This window comes from Odocoileus virginianus, unplaced genomic scaffold (assembly GCF_023699985.2).
Source record: "Odocoileus virginianus isolate 20LAN1187 ecotype Illinois unplaced genomic scaffold, Ovbor_1.2 Unplaced_Scaffold_14, whole genome shotgun sequence".
Taxonomy (NCBI): domain Eukaryota; kingdom Metazoa; phylum Chordata; class Mammalia; order Artiodactyla; family Cervidae; genus Odocoileus; species Odocoileus virginianus.
This window is the reverse complement of record NW_027224276.1, coordinates 896088-911003: the sequence shown is the minus strand read 5'-3', so window position 1 is coordinate 911003 and position 14916 is coordinate 896088. Positions and strand designations below refer to the sequence as shown.

General features: G+C 42.9%; 1 protein-coding gene across 7 annotated transcripts in view; it reads left to right on the top strand.

Annotated features, from left to right (window-relative positions):
* Window positions 1–4420, top strand: part of PHF8 (PHD finger protein 8) — a 99123-nt gene extending 94703 nt beyond the window's left edge. For all 7 annotated transcript variants that reach the window (XM_070462809.1, XM_020876654.2, XM_070462810.1 and 4 more), the window contains 2 exons: window positions 2824–3160; window positions 4070–4420. In XM_070462809.1, coding sequence (XP_070318910.1) covers window positions 2824–3160; window positions 4070–4158 — 426 coding nt within the window. In that variant the 3' untranslated portion in view covers window positions 4159–4420. The remainder of the gene's footprint in view (window positions 1–2823; window positions 3161–4069) is intronic.
* Window positions 4421–14916: the final 10496 nt, after the last annotated feature.

Below are 14916 nucleotides of genomic sequence, written 5' to 3'. Positions count from 1 at the left end.
ATGGTTTTAATATGATGTTCTGTGAAGTTCTAGAGTTACTTAGAAATGTCTTGGAGACTTTTGATGGGAGCCAGCAGAAACCAACCAGGCCAAGTGGCCATTCTTTGTCCAGAACTTCTCTGTTATGTGTACCATGTAAGATGTAATTTGAAAAAAAAAAAAGAGATTTGACTGCTTTAAATAAACAAATTAATTAAAGTTGTAAAAACTCTTAGTCCCTTCTGAGGAGTTCACTTCTGGTTGAGTTCATCAGGGATGACCTCAAATAAGAGGTTTTGAATTTGGGAAGGGTTTTGCAAGCTAAATTTTGGAGGGGATAGGGAAGCATTCCAGGATAAGGGAATTCCTTGGTACAGCACACAAGGCCTTCTTGATTTGTTCTCTGGTTACCTCTCCTCCCTGACCTTGTGTCAGCCCTTCATGTATGCCATTTATACCAGTCATACTGTTGCATTACGGTGTTTATATTCATTCTGTGTATCAGATTGTCTCAGGCCTCTGTGCCTTTGCACAAACTGTTCCCTCTGCACATTGGGAATCATGCCTTCTTAGATGCCTTTACGTAACACCCCTTCACACCATCCACCACCAGTTTATTTCAGTGGCCTTCTGTGCTTCCATAGCATTCTCTCATGATACTTATAGTGTGTACTTTTCTGTGTTTCTTATTAAACTGTAAGGGCCTCAAGGGTGAGGACATGTCTAATTTAACTTGGTATCCCTACTATGTTAAGCATGTGTTTAGTCATTGTTGATTGAATGAATGAATGGATGGATGAACAGATTTTTCTGGATTATAGACTTCTTGTTGGGGAATGGAGTAAGATAGAGTTTAAAAAATGCATTCTGGAGCCAGCTGCCTGAGTTCAAATCTTCACCCTTTCACTTAAGCAAGTAACTTAATTTCTCTGTGCCTCAGTTTCCTCATAGACTCTATCTGAGGATTAGCTGAGGTAATATGTGTAAAAGCTCTGAGAACAGCACTTGCCACAGAGTAAATACTATAGCCACATTAACTTTTCATCATTATCATTACGGTTAGCTAGGTATAAGTGGCCAGACTGTGGAAGACCATGAATGTCAGGCCAGGGAGTTTGTATTTGGGTGGGGACTTGCTAATGGCCTTTTGAACAAGGGAATTGATAAGGTAAAAGTGGCCCTGTCATAAGATAGATTAGTCTTCTGTGGGGGAATCTGGATGAAATATATATGAGAAGGAGATTAGCAACAAAGGTAGAAAAATTTAAGTGACCTAGGTGTGAAGAGATAATTTCTGGATTTCAGATGAGAGAAATGGGGTCAGAAACAGGGTTCTTGATATCGATGGAGTAGCAAGCACTTTGGCTGAGAAAAGAGACTCTGAAGACAGATGGTTCCCAATTTGGGATTATGTGACACAACTCTTTATTCATCCCTCCCATTTTTGTTCCTATATGTGTGTATGTTAGTCGCTCAGTCATGTCTGACTCTTTGCGACCCCATGGGCTATAGCCCACCAGGCTCCTCTGTCCATGGAGTTCTCTAGGCAAGAGAACTGGAAAATGACTTAATCTTTCTGTGCCAGTTTCTTCTCATAAAATTGAAATTATAATTCTTCTTGCTTATGTTTCATATGAGTATTAAATGAGTTAAATTATAGAACAGTGCTTGGCATGTATTACTGATATTATTATTCTTGTCCCCTAGAAATTCCTATGGTAGCCACAGACTGTCAGATCTTCCAAAGGCAGGAATAGGCCTCTGTTGCCAAGAGAAGGCAAAGAAATGTAATCACTAAGTTGGTCTGTGTGGCTGTGTAGCATTTCAGAAGGTGAAGTCATTCACATGCTCCCAGCCCCACTTTTCCAGGTTCTCGGGGGTCTGGGTACTCATTATAAAGGTACTCACTACACAGTGGATAGTATATCCATAGAGGGATGGATGGGTGAAACCCAATATATTGCAAGAAGTGACACAACTCCTTATTCATCCCTTCCATCCAAAATTGAGATTTTAAGATCTAGTAACCTGAAGGACTGTCCTTTATTAAAAGAAAAAGACCAGAAAGAAGATGTAAGAGATGAAGATAAAATAATAAGTTTACCACTTACTGAGTACCTATTATTTGCTATGTGTTTTTATATTATTTGATGTTGCCAACAACCCTGGAAAACAGCTATTGTTTTGCTCATTTTACAGATGAGGCAATTTCAGAAAGGTTAGTAGCTTGACCAAGGTCATCCAAATTAGGGAGCACAAGCATAGATTTAAACCCAAATTTATCTCATTCCAAAGCTCCTGCTCTTTCACTTGCAGATGTCCCATTTTGAGAAGTGTGCAGGGTGGGTATTTTAATATACCTAGTTGAAACCTGAACCCAACAACTCTTCAGCTGTGTGGCTTTGGGCTCAAGTTACTTAATATCCCTGTACCTCAGTTTTCTCAGTGTAAACTGAGAGATTTTCCTTCTCAGGGATGTTCTAAGGATTATATAAGGTCAAACATTCAAAGTGCCTCAGCTGCTAGCATAAATTTAGCTATTATTATTAGGCATGTCCTTGGTCCACCTCATAAATGGCAATGCTAGGACCGAAACCCAAGTTTCTGAACTCATTTATCCTTCTGTTGCCACTGTACTAATTAGTAGCAGTGATGACTGAAGAATGGATGGTACTAAAGGACCTGTGGTATTGGAAGGCCTGTGTGTTGTATGTACATACATCCAAGCTAAGCAGGGTAGTTGGGGGGGAACCATACTGACCACCATTTAGTTTCCTTTCTGGGGAATTTTCTTCTCTTTTATTCATTCCTAAATTCTCCCCTCTTACTTGGCTTGTGTTTTAGGAGCTACAGAAGGCCCAAAAGAAGAAATACATCAAGAAGAAGCCTTTGTTGAAGGAGGTAGAACAGCCTCGCCCTCAAGAGCCCAATCTCAGCATGGCAGTACCAGCCCCAACTCTGGCTGCTACACCCCAGCTTCTCACCTCCTCATCGCCCCTGCCTCCTCCTGAGCCTAAACAAGAAGTGCTCTCAGGAAGTCTTGCTGACCATGAGTATACTGCTCGTCCCAATGCCTTTGGCATGGCCCAAGCAAACCGCAGTACCACACCCATGGCCCCAGGTGTCTTCCTGACCCAGCGGCGCCCTTCAGTTGGCTCCCAGAGCAATCAAGCAGGACAAGGTATGACTGCCACATGGTTGTAGAACTGAGAAAGATCTTAGGATCACTGGCTTCAAACCCTAAGCCCTCTGGTAAATTAAAACACCCAGGAGGGACACTGATGGGCAACCTAAGATGCTTGGATTTGACCTCATAGTTCGTGAAGAGACATTGGTATTAAGCAGAGATTAACTCAGATGTGAGTTTGGAAAGATCTTTCTGGTGGGCCAAAGTGGAGGGTGAGCTGAAGATGGGAAGTCTAGGAAGGAGATGCATACACAAGCCCAGACTGTAGTGAAGAGAGGCTAGGGCTCTGGCAGAAGGAATGAAGGAGGGGATAAATTGATCAAATATGGAAGAGTTCACGTGGGACGTAGGAGGTAGTTTGATGTGGGGAAAAAGGATGGGGAGGGTTCAAGCCCTCCTTTTCCTCACTTTGGCTCTGAGAGTACACAGCTCAAGGGTGATGAGATTGGTGTGGCATTGGGGTGAGGAGGATAAGGGTTTCTAATGAAGCAAGGCCCGGAGGGTGGCAACTTCAGGGACACTGAGCTATAATCACTAACCAGGCACTTGTTCAATCCTGATGGGCAGGATAAGAGGATGGGGAAGCACAATCACCTCCTTGCAGAATTTAGGAAGGAAAATGATTGGGACTAAAGAAATCAGGGGGAAAAAGAATCAGACAGGGTAACCAGAAAGTCTGTAGCCACTGCAGGAGGTCATAGAAGGAAGAGCCAAAGCATGTGGTGTTGGATGGAAGTAATTAAGGAGGGCTTCTTGGCCCAAGATGGTCCTGGAGCCAGGCATAAGGATGGGGAGGCTCTGTAGGCAGAGGAACAGGATGGGGATGGCTCAAGGACAGTTGGTGCTGGAGCTGCTGCCATCACCCTTACCATAGCCTTTGCTTACTTCTCCTTTCCCCCACAGGAAAGCGTCCCAAAAAGGGCCTGGCTACAGCAAAGCAGAGACTCGGCCGTATCCTGAAAATCCACAGAAATGGCAAACTGCTTCTGTGAACCCCTTTGTGTTCTGCCCCTCACCCTTTCATCCCCATTGCCTTCTCCGTTGTCAACTCTCGGGGCACTCCTGGATCCTACCTGCCCCGGACAAGGTGCTGAGGCGCATTGTCCTGCTTTCTTGGAACTGACCAAAGGCACGGACTCTTCCACGGGCCACTTCACCTATTCCCACAACTCCCTTCCCCACTTCCACTGGAGCATCCTGCCTTTCTTTTCCATATCTCTGAGTAGCAGGTAAATAAGAGAGTTTTCCAGCTGACTAGAACCCTCTTTTCTGCTATTCCAATCCATTTCCCTTTCACCAGCCTTGTCTGCCCTTTACTCATCCCTACTTAAAGCTGGAAGGCAGAGTGAGAAGAAGAAGCATGAGGAGAGCCTGGGCTCCTTGGTGTTTCCCTGGTCATGAAATGGGAGGCCCAGCACTCAACACTTTCTGCAGTTCTAGCCCTGTCTCCAGAAGCCTACCCATCTCTGCCCATTCTCCTTCCTCCCCTCAGCCCAGTGGATGCGTCTCACTCAAGACTCATTCCTGGGAAAAGGCTCTGGCTTCAGCCCCCTCTTGCCAAATGCTTTATGGAAATAAAGAGGAGGGCCCAGAATCTTCTTACTGCCCCATTTCCAGGGTGGCCTAGAAAGCCCATGGGCTGACTTCATTCATCTTTGGAAAGAAGAAAGATTCCTGTTACTCTCAAGGTGGGGACAGGACCAACACCCAAGACTTTGGTTGAGACTTTGTAGCCTGTTGGAGGAAGCTATTTTTGGGTGACTATAGACAAAGCCACCTCTCCCAGGGTGAGCTCTAGGGATTTGCGTTGAGTTTGAGGTACTGCAGAACATTATCCACATAGCTTTGGCTGGGCGCCAGAAGGCAAAAAAATCTCCCAGAAGCTTGAAAGCATCTGCCACTGAAGCAGATAGCCCTTGCTCAATAGCCTGATCCCTTCACCTATACCATGGAGCACAGCCTGACCTTCTGGAGAGGATGTGGCAGGACAGTTTATCTCGGGTTCTCCATCAGGAGCCTCCCTGCTTCTCTCCTCACCTTGAGGTCTTGGTCCGAAGAAGGCTACAGAACTCACACTTTCACTCTTGGGGCTCTATACTCCCAGATGTCAGGTAGATGCTCAAGCAGAGTGCTGACGGGTCACTCAGAACCCCGAGTATAGGAGTGGTGATGCCCCTCTGTAAAGGAGCAGATCATCTGATCTTCCCACCCTCTCTTCCCTTTGTGAATGTTTCTATTGTCCAGACAGAGCCCACCCCCTTCCTGGCCCTCCCCCAGCTCTCTCCACCTCTGCCTGTCTTCCCTCCCTGGTGACCTGGACTGGATGGAGAATGTCTCCCTCTTTCCATTTTTGGCACTACCCAAGTGGAGTGCTTCCTTGTCCTCTACCCCCCACTTTAATGTCACCTCAGTTTTCCCAGTGCTTCTGGGGAACCTAACAGCTACCATGCAGGCTGCAGGGAATATGTGAGGCTTCCTTAGTCATCTTCATGTCACCATTTTGTCTTTCTGTTCTCCACAGCCCCACATCTACTCTCCTTCATTGGAATCAGGGGTCCCTTAGCCCCATTTGCTTTTTCTGTCTTTTGGGACCCTGGGGCCAAGCAGTCCTCCATCTAGTTACACCAAAGGCAGAAAAGCCTGGCTACCTCCCCCCTAGCACTTGGGGTTACCACTCCCCTCCCCTCTGTTTCTGCCCAGCTTTGCTTTTCTTGGGGATTTCAGAGCAACAGAGGGTAGTGACGGGAGGGAGGGAGGGCAGCCTGTGTCCCTGTGTAGGCAACTGCCTGACTAGGCCCTGACTGCTGTAACCAAGACCAGGACCCCAGCCCTTCTGCCCATTAACAACTTCCTCCCCTTGCTCTTTCAAAGGCAGCTAATTACTAGCATATTCCCCCTGGTTCCAGGCCTCTTTCCCCTCTGTTTCTTTGTTAAAAGTTTCTGTGGAGCTGAAACCCAACCTCAGTTTGACTGGGTTTCTGTTTAATTTAGTTGGGCTCTCAGAGCCTGCTGTTTGTTGTCTTGTGTTTTAAATGAAAAGCAAGTTTACCCTCAGATTTATGCTTTTCCAAAGAGGCTAGTGTATTTTTTTTTTAATGTTTCAGGTTCTAAGTGAGTTGGGAAGGGATTGGGAGTGGCCATAACCAAGGTTTAGAACATGGTGAGAGAGTTACCTCTGGTCTCTAATCCCCAGCACAGAGCTGGGGGTTGGAAAGGGGACAGGGAGAGAGGATTTCTATTTACCTTTAATATATTTTTACAGAAAAGCAATTTAAAAACAAACCCACCGCTTCTGTACATGTCTAAATATATTTTTAGAAGTGGGTAGGATTGTGAATTTCTGATGCAGGGCCTTTTTATAAACAGGTTAGAATAGCATCATACAGACTTCTGTTGTTTTTTTTCCCTGTTTTTTTCTTATGTTGTGTTACTAATGTAATTTATATTTTTTTTTTTTGATCCTTCTTTTCCTATAGAGATAAAAGTGATTTATCTTGGCAATTGCTTTGCTCGGAATTCTTTTTTTTTTTTTTTTTGGTGGTGGTGGTGGGAGTGGTGGGGTGTTGGGGTCCAGGAGTATTACCTTCTGTTTACATTCCCTCTGTCGCTTCCATCAACTCAGCTCTTCCCTCGTGCCCAGCCTTATACCTGAGGTGGGGATGGGATAGGATCCCTGCCCTCACAGGAGACACAGTTCATACACCAAAAACAGATAATCGAAAGTACAGTGAGCAGAAAAGTGTGCAACAATTCAAAGGGGCCTGACAAGTTTGTTGGGAAGGCTTTCCATAGCTTCCATGGGCTATTTTTACTGGCTATACCTGTATCCTCTTTCTGTGAATGTGGAGTTGTGGGGTTTTTATTTTTTACTCCCCTTCTTTCTCTCTGACATGCTTCTCCAGACTGCACTTGATTACTGTGTTTAGGGCCACTGCACATGATATAATTATTAGAGCTAGCATATCATGCTTATTTCCTTGTGCCAGACGTTGCTCTTAGCATTCTATTTATATTCATTTCATCATCTCCAATAGCTTCATCCTACTGATGAAGGAATAGGCAAAAGAAACTTCTGGCATCACACATCTTACAAAGTGGAGCCAACCTGGTTCCACACTCTGTGTTCTTATCCTGTCACTCTGTTCTAGCATCTGTCACTGATAACTGCTACCATTTAAGTGCCTTTTCTGTGCGAAGGGTTGGGCTAGGGATTTTACCTGGGATATGTCATTTAATCCTCACTGACAACCCCAGGAGATAGTTATTAGCCCTATTTTACAGTGGAGGTGACTGAAGCTTGCCACTGGCCTTCCATAGTAGGATCTGCCTGACTTGAAAATCCATGTTCTTTCCTCTCATCATGTCAGAAGATCTTTAGCAGCTCAGTGACCCAGTAAATGTTTATTGAGCACGATGTAGCATTGAGAGTATGTCCTGAGGAGAGCCTCAGGGGTGATGTTGGAAGCCTCAGTTCCAAATTTACCACCACCTGGGCTCTCTCTCAGAGAAGGCAATGGCACCGCACTCCAGTACTCTTGCCTGGAGAATCCCATGGATGGAGGAGCCTGGTAGGCTGCGGTCCATGGGGTCGCTGAGAGTTGGACACGACTGAATGACTTCACTTTCACTGTTCACTTTGATGCATTGGAGAGGGAAGTGGCAACCCACTCCAGTGTTCTTGCCTGGAGAATTCCAGGGACGAGGAGCCTGGTGGGCTGCCGTCTATGGGGTCACACAGAGTCGGACGTGACTGAAGTGACTTAGCAGCAGCAGGACTCTCTGTGACCAAAGGCAGGCTGCTTACTGTCTGAGGGTCACCGTAAAAGAAGTTTGAACCCAATCAGGATTTCTTTATCTTGGAGATTTTGCTTCTGTGTCGCTGGGGTATGGCTGGCTGGGTTTAGCACCTACTGGTTAAATGACTTCCCCCCAGCTCTCGGAATATGAATCTTGACATTGGGCAGGATTTAGATAGAGAAGATTCTTGTCTGGAGTATGGGGAACTGTGTCTCCTGGTAGAAAGCAACAGGAAAGAGGAGGGATTTTAGAGCCCTTGCAGGAATGGTGGGCTGGGTTCTTTTTGTCACCAACTCCCACCCCATCCTTTCCAGTAAGGGGACAGAGTATTGTCACCAGCCTCAGAATAGCAGATAGGAGTCTTGGTCACCTTACTCCCCATAGGATAGGAGGTACCAGCAGATAAGAGGCTTCTGTCTGAAAAATGGAAAGCAAACAAGAGCACCCAACTTCAGTCTTCTCTCCAATGTGAAGTGGAAAAGTGCACAGAACTTGTCACTAAGAGCCTGCCTTCTCAATGACTAACCAAGTAATTTGGGGGAGATTGCTTGTCTTAATACCAGTTTCTACATTTGTCAGATGGAGTTATCTCAGCTATGAAGCCTCTGATGCATTGTCACTCCTAAACTTCCTGGATGTTGTGATGCCCAAACTGAATCTCTAGTCCTGACCTGTCCTTACTACACACCACACACACTTCTGCTTGCCTGTGTTGTATTTCCTGCCTCAAGTACACAGGCTCCTCCCTTTCCATCAAGACCTTGTTCATGCCAAGTTGACTGAAATGGCATTTGCTCTCCAGTAAACTGAGTGGAGGAGAAGAGCACCATATGGTACAATGTGGTGATAGAAATGAGCACAGGATGCCGGTCAGGGAATCTGTCAGGGAAGCTGGGAGTTCAGACAAGGCTTCCTGTCTGGGGGTGGAGTGGGGGGAGAGGGGAGCAGGGGGAGGGTGGGTGGGATGTTTGAAGCTGAAGGATGAAAATTAATTAGCCAGTCAGGCAGAGAACAGTGGGAAGAATATTCCAAACTAAGGCAATAGCATGAATAAAAAACAGGAGTGGAGGCAAAAAAGAAAAAAAAAAAAGAAAAAACAACCCACATGCATATAGAGGACAGGCAATTTAGTATAACTGTAGCTCTGACTTTCATCTTGGGGAACATACAGAGTCTCCAAAAGGGAATGTGTAGTTTGAGAAGTCATATGATCAAAATTGATTAGTTTTTTGGCACAATATTTATTTTAGAACCTCAGATAATGGAGGATATTTCATTTGATGTTTGTCCAAAGACTTAACTGTATCCTGTGAATGACAGAGAACCATTAAAGGGTTTTAAGCAGAAAATGGCATGATCCAACTCGCTTTTTAAAAAGATCCTTTCTTTTTACTGAAAGAAGCATGTGGAGGGAACCATCTTCTAATGCCCTATCAAATACCACTCCCCTAAGGAAGCCTTCACCCAGTTCTGTAGTTGATTCTGACCTTTTTCTGGACTTTTGCATCTCATAAAGGGTGGATATTCCAGGTCATTTCCAGGAGGCTGACCCATGGAGTCAGCCACTCATACAACACAAGAGATAGAAGTTGCACTTCTCTATCCCCATTTTCAGCTTTAACTCTCAAGAAAGTTCTCCTTTCCTATAGGACCACAACATAATGCCAGCACTCAACAATGAATGTGGTAAGAGAGATACAATATCCATTTTATATTTTCCTTGTCAGGAGTCCAGCAAGCCTCTGTCATATTCCATCCCATTCTGTCATACACAACTTTTCAGGGTTATCTCCCAAAAGTCATTTTATCATCTCTTCCTGCATAAAAACATCTATGGCTTCCCACTGGTTTTTACACATGAGTTTCAAGGCTTTTCAAACCTGCCCCAACCTGGAGACAATGGGCTGTGATAGAAGGAGGATCTGCCTGGGAGTTGAGAAAACCAATGACTCAATTCCAACTCTGCCAGCTATGGGATCTTGAGCAGGTTGCTTCATGTTCCCTTGACTCAGTTTCATCATTTATAAAAATGAAGATAGAGGATTGTTGAGAGTGTCATTAACCCTATCAGTGTCTTTAAAGAACTTAATTCTATGCCTGACATTCAGGTAAATCAAGTTTAATTTTTCCCAGTTAAAATGTGCACAACAATGCCTGGATGTTTCCCAGGTGGCTTAGTGGTAAAGAATCCACCTACCAATGCAGGAGACATGGGTTTGATCCCTGGGTCGGGAAGATCCCCTGGAGGAGGAAATGCAATCCACTTCAGTATTCTTGCCTGGAGAATCCCATGGACAGAGGAGCCTGGCAAGCTACAGTCCATGGGGCCACAAAGGAGTCAGACACAACTGAGCGACTGAGCAGGACCACTACCAACAAGGCCTATAATCTTAACAAAGATTACAGAGAAAGCAAACCTTAAGGGAATTGGAGAGAATATTTCAACCTGAGGTGGAAAATCAAGTTGGCTTCATGAGGAACATGTTTTAAGGACATAGAGAGATGACTGAGTTAATTAGTATGGTAAGCCTTACACTCTTTTAGAGGAAATACAACTAAATCTATGACACAAAGTTGTTGAAAGGTGCCAGATTATCATTCATGCCAGTTCAATATCATTGGTTCCATTCTACAGTGATTTATCAAAGCTTTTGTGTCAGGCCCTGTACATGCCTTTGGAGGACTTGATCCTAAGACACATGTATGTGGTTTAGTACCCAGACTTGGAAATCCAAGTACAGCAATGCTAGGATAAATACTATGTTACAAATTAGTATAGGATGCTATGAGAGCATGAAGCAGACCAAACCTAGTCTGAGGATCAGGAAAGACTTCAAGAAAGAAAGAACACCTGAGTTAACTATTGAAGGGTATTCACCAGGCAAGAGAAGGCAGAAGAATGAGTTGCAATGGCATTATAAGCAAAAGTAGAAAATCAAAGCTTCTTGGCGTGTAGGTGGAACTATAAGCTTTTGAGTTGGGTTGGTGTACAGGCTGGGGTTAGATGGCACATGTTGGGGGATGAAACAGAAGAGTTGGCAGGAACATGATCATAGAGGTCCAGTTTATGCTCCAGGATGTTTTTTCTGGTGATCCTTGGGGTGGGGAGAGACAAAAGCAGATTAGTGTGGAGGCCAGTGTGAAGGTGGTTGCAAGATTCCAGTTAAGATGCAGTGAGGTCTAACCCAGGGCAGTGGTTATGAAGATGCTAGAGGTGTTAACCCACCCTTCCCTTTTTTCCCCTTGATATTTTACTATAACATTTTCAAACATTCAGAAAGTCAAAGTAATTGTACAGTGAACACCCATATATCTACCATCTAGATTCTACAATTAGTGTTTTACTACACTTGCTTTGTCAAACCTATTATATCTATTCATCCCTCTATCCATCCATCAGCCCATCTTATTTTTATGCATTTCAAAATTTGATACCTGTACACATTCCCTTAAACATTTCTGCATGCATGCCATAAACTAAAGTTCAATGTGTTTGTGATTCTTTTTTAGCTAAAATATTCACACAATGAAGTGCATATACCTTGAGTATAATTTCATGTTTTGATAAATGTATATATACCTGTGTAATGAACACCCCTGTCAAGACACAGGACATTACCATCCACCCAGAAAGTTCCCACATGTTTCTTTCCAGTCACAACCCTTCTCCCTTCCACAGTAGGCCTTGTTTGAAAGGATAAAATTTGAAAATAGGTGATCCGGGTGGAGAGAAACTGGATGGCTTCTCTTTTCAGCAAAATCACAAAGGCAGGTAGTCATGGGGGATACACAAGCTTTAGTAAACAAGCTTGAATGGATAGATGCCTTTCAGCCTCCCTCCTCTCCCCTTCCTGGGCCTCATCAATGCATGAAATGGTGAGGCAGAGAGGAATTGACTCAAGGGACTGCCAGGCCCTCAGGAACTAACAATCTTGTGAGGAAGACAGAAACATAGTCATAATTCTATGTAACAGATGTTGAATGTTGTACCAGGGTCAGTGCTATAACAGGAAAGAATGGAAAATGAGATAAAACAGCACAAAAGTTCTGCAAGTGTTTGGAGTGTGTGTAGGTGGGTGGAGAAGGAAGAGATAAAGCAAGTGGCTCAGACTTTGGAGGGACTGGAGGAGCTCAAAGGAAAAAGGGAGGAAGAACCGTTAACAGCCATGAAAAATTTCCTGGAGGTGAGAGGAATGATGTTGACTTTGGTAACATGAATGGTAGACACAAAGATATTTTAAGTTCCAAGTAACAGAAAATGCAGGTCAAGCATGGGACATTGGCTTATGTAATGGAAAAGTCTAGAAGTATGTGGATTTTAGGCACAGTTTCATCAGAGCTTTGGTTCTGATTACTTCAGATCTCTCTTCTGTATGTGTTAGCTTTGTCTTTGGGATATTTCTTCATGGTTAAAAGATGGCTGCGCACAACAGCAAAGGAAACCATTAAAAAAAAAAGTGAGGAGATAACCTACAGAATGGGAGAAAATATTTGCAAATGATGTGACTGACAAGGGCTTAATCTCCAAAATATACAAATAGCTCATACAACTCAGTAACAAAAAAAACAAACAACCCAATTTAAAAATGAACAGAAGATGTAAATAGACATTTCTCCAAAGAAGACATGGAGATAGGCACATGAAAAGATGCTCAGTATCACTAATTATTAGAGAAATGCAAATCAAAAAGCTCAATACAATGAGGTACCACCTTACACTGGTTAGAATGGCCATCATTAAAAAGTTCACAAATAATAAATGCTGGAGAGAGTGTGGAGAAAAGGGAACCCTCCTACACTGTTGGTGGAAATGTAAGTTGGTGCAGCCCCTGTGAGAAATAATGTGGATGTTCCTCAGAAAAGTAAAAATAGAATCAGCGTATGATCCAGCAGTCTCACTCCTGGGTATATACCCAGAACTATAATTCAAAAAGGTCAAAAAGAAAAACACCAATACAGTATATTAACACACATATATGGAATTTAGAAAGATGGTAACGATGACCCTATATGCGAGACAGCAAAAGAGACACAGATGTAAAGAACAGACTTTTGGACTCTGTGGGAGAAGGCGAGGGTGGGATGATTTGAGAGAGTAGCATTGAAACATGTATATTATCATATGTGAAATAGATGCCAGTGCAGGTTCAATGCATGAGACAGGGTGCTCAGGGCTGGTACACTGGGATGACCCTGAGGGATGGGATGGGAAGGGAGGTGGGAGGGGGCTTCAGGATGGGGAACACATGTACACCCATGGCTGATTCATGTCAGTGTATGGCAAAAACCACTACAATATTGTAATTAGCCTCCAATTAAAATAAAAACCAAAAAAAAAAAAAGATACATACCCACCTATGTTCATAGCAACAATATTCACAGTAGCTGGAATATGGAAACAACCTAAATGTCCATTGACAGATGAATAGATAAAGAAGATGTGGTACATATATACAATGAAATATTATTCAGTCATTAAAAAAACAAAATAATGCCATTTGCAGTAACATGGGTGCAACTAGAGATTATCATACTAAGTCAGAAAAAGACAAATACCACTTATGGAATCTAAAATATTGCACAGATGAACCTATCTACAAAACAGAAACAGACTCACAGACATAGAGAACAACTTGTGGTTGCCAAGCGGAAGGGATGAGGGAGGGAAGGACTTGGAGTTTAGGATTAATAATGAGAAAAAAAGATGGCTACTACACACAACACAGTGCTTCCATTTGTGCTAATTTGCCATCTTATACTTCCTCTTTGGTGAAGTGCCTGTTGAAATCATTTGACATTTTTTATTGGGTTGTTTGCTTACTATTGAGCTTTGAGAGCTTTTTGTATGTTTAGGATACAAATTATTTGTTGGATATGTGATTTGCAAATATTTTCTCCCAGTCTTAGCTTATCTTTTTATTATTAGTACCTTTTACTGAGCAACAGTTTTTAATGTTGATAAATTCCAATTTATCAATTTTACTTATTTTATGAATTGTTATGTTTAAGAATTCTTTGATTAACCCTAGGTCATGAAAATTTTCTCCTATGTTATATTTTTAAAAATGTTTTACATTTAGATCTATGATCCATTTTGAGATATTTTTGTATACTGTAAGAGGTTAGGTTAAAGTTCTTTTTTTGCCTATGAAGTGTTCAATTGTACCAACATTGCTTGTTGAAAGAACTCTCCTTTCTCTGTTGAATTACCTTTGCCCTTTTGTAAAAATTCAAGTGGCCATACTTGTGTGGGTCTATTTATGCAATCTCTATTCTATTCCATTAATCTTATGCTTTTATACTTCCACTAATACCATACTATTTTAATTGTAGCTATATAGTAATCCTTAATATCAAATAGAGTTATTCCTCCCACTCCAGTCTTCTTTTCAAAATTGTTTATCTATTTTAGGGCCTGTGCCTTTTCATGCAAATTTTAGAATAAGCTTTCCTGTGCCTGAACATATCTTGCTGGCATTTTGAAAGAAATTACATTATATCTATAGAACAATTTGGAGAGAATTGACATGTTGCTGAGGGGTTTTATTTATTTATTTATTTATTTTTGGTTGCACTGGGTCTTCATTGCTGTGCGTGGGCTTTCTCTAGTTGCAGGGAGTGGGGGCTACTCTTCGTTGTGGTGCACAGGCTTCTCATTGTGGTGGCTTCTCTTGTTGCCCAGCACAGGCTCTAGGCATGTGGGCTTCAGTAGTTGCAGCACACAGGCTCAGTAGTTGTGCATGGGCTTCAGTAATTGTGGTGCATGAGCTTAGTTGCTCTGAGAAATGTGGGATCTTCCCAAACCAGGGATGAAACCCGTGTCCCCTGCATTGGCAGGCAGATTCTTATCCACTGAACCACAAGGAAAGTCCTTGTTGAGGGTCTTTAAATATTTTTAGCATTTTATTTAATTTTAAATTGAAATATAATAAGTATAATATATATAAAGAGAC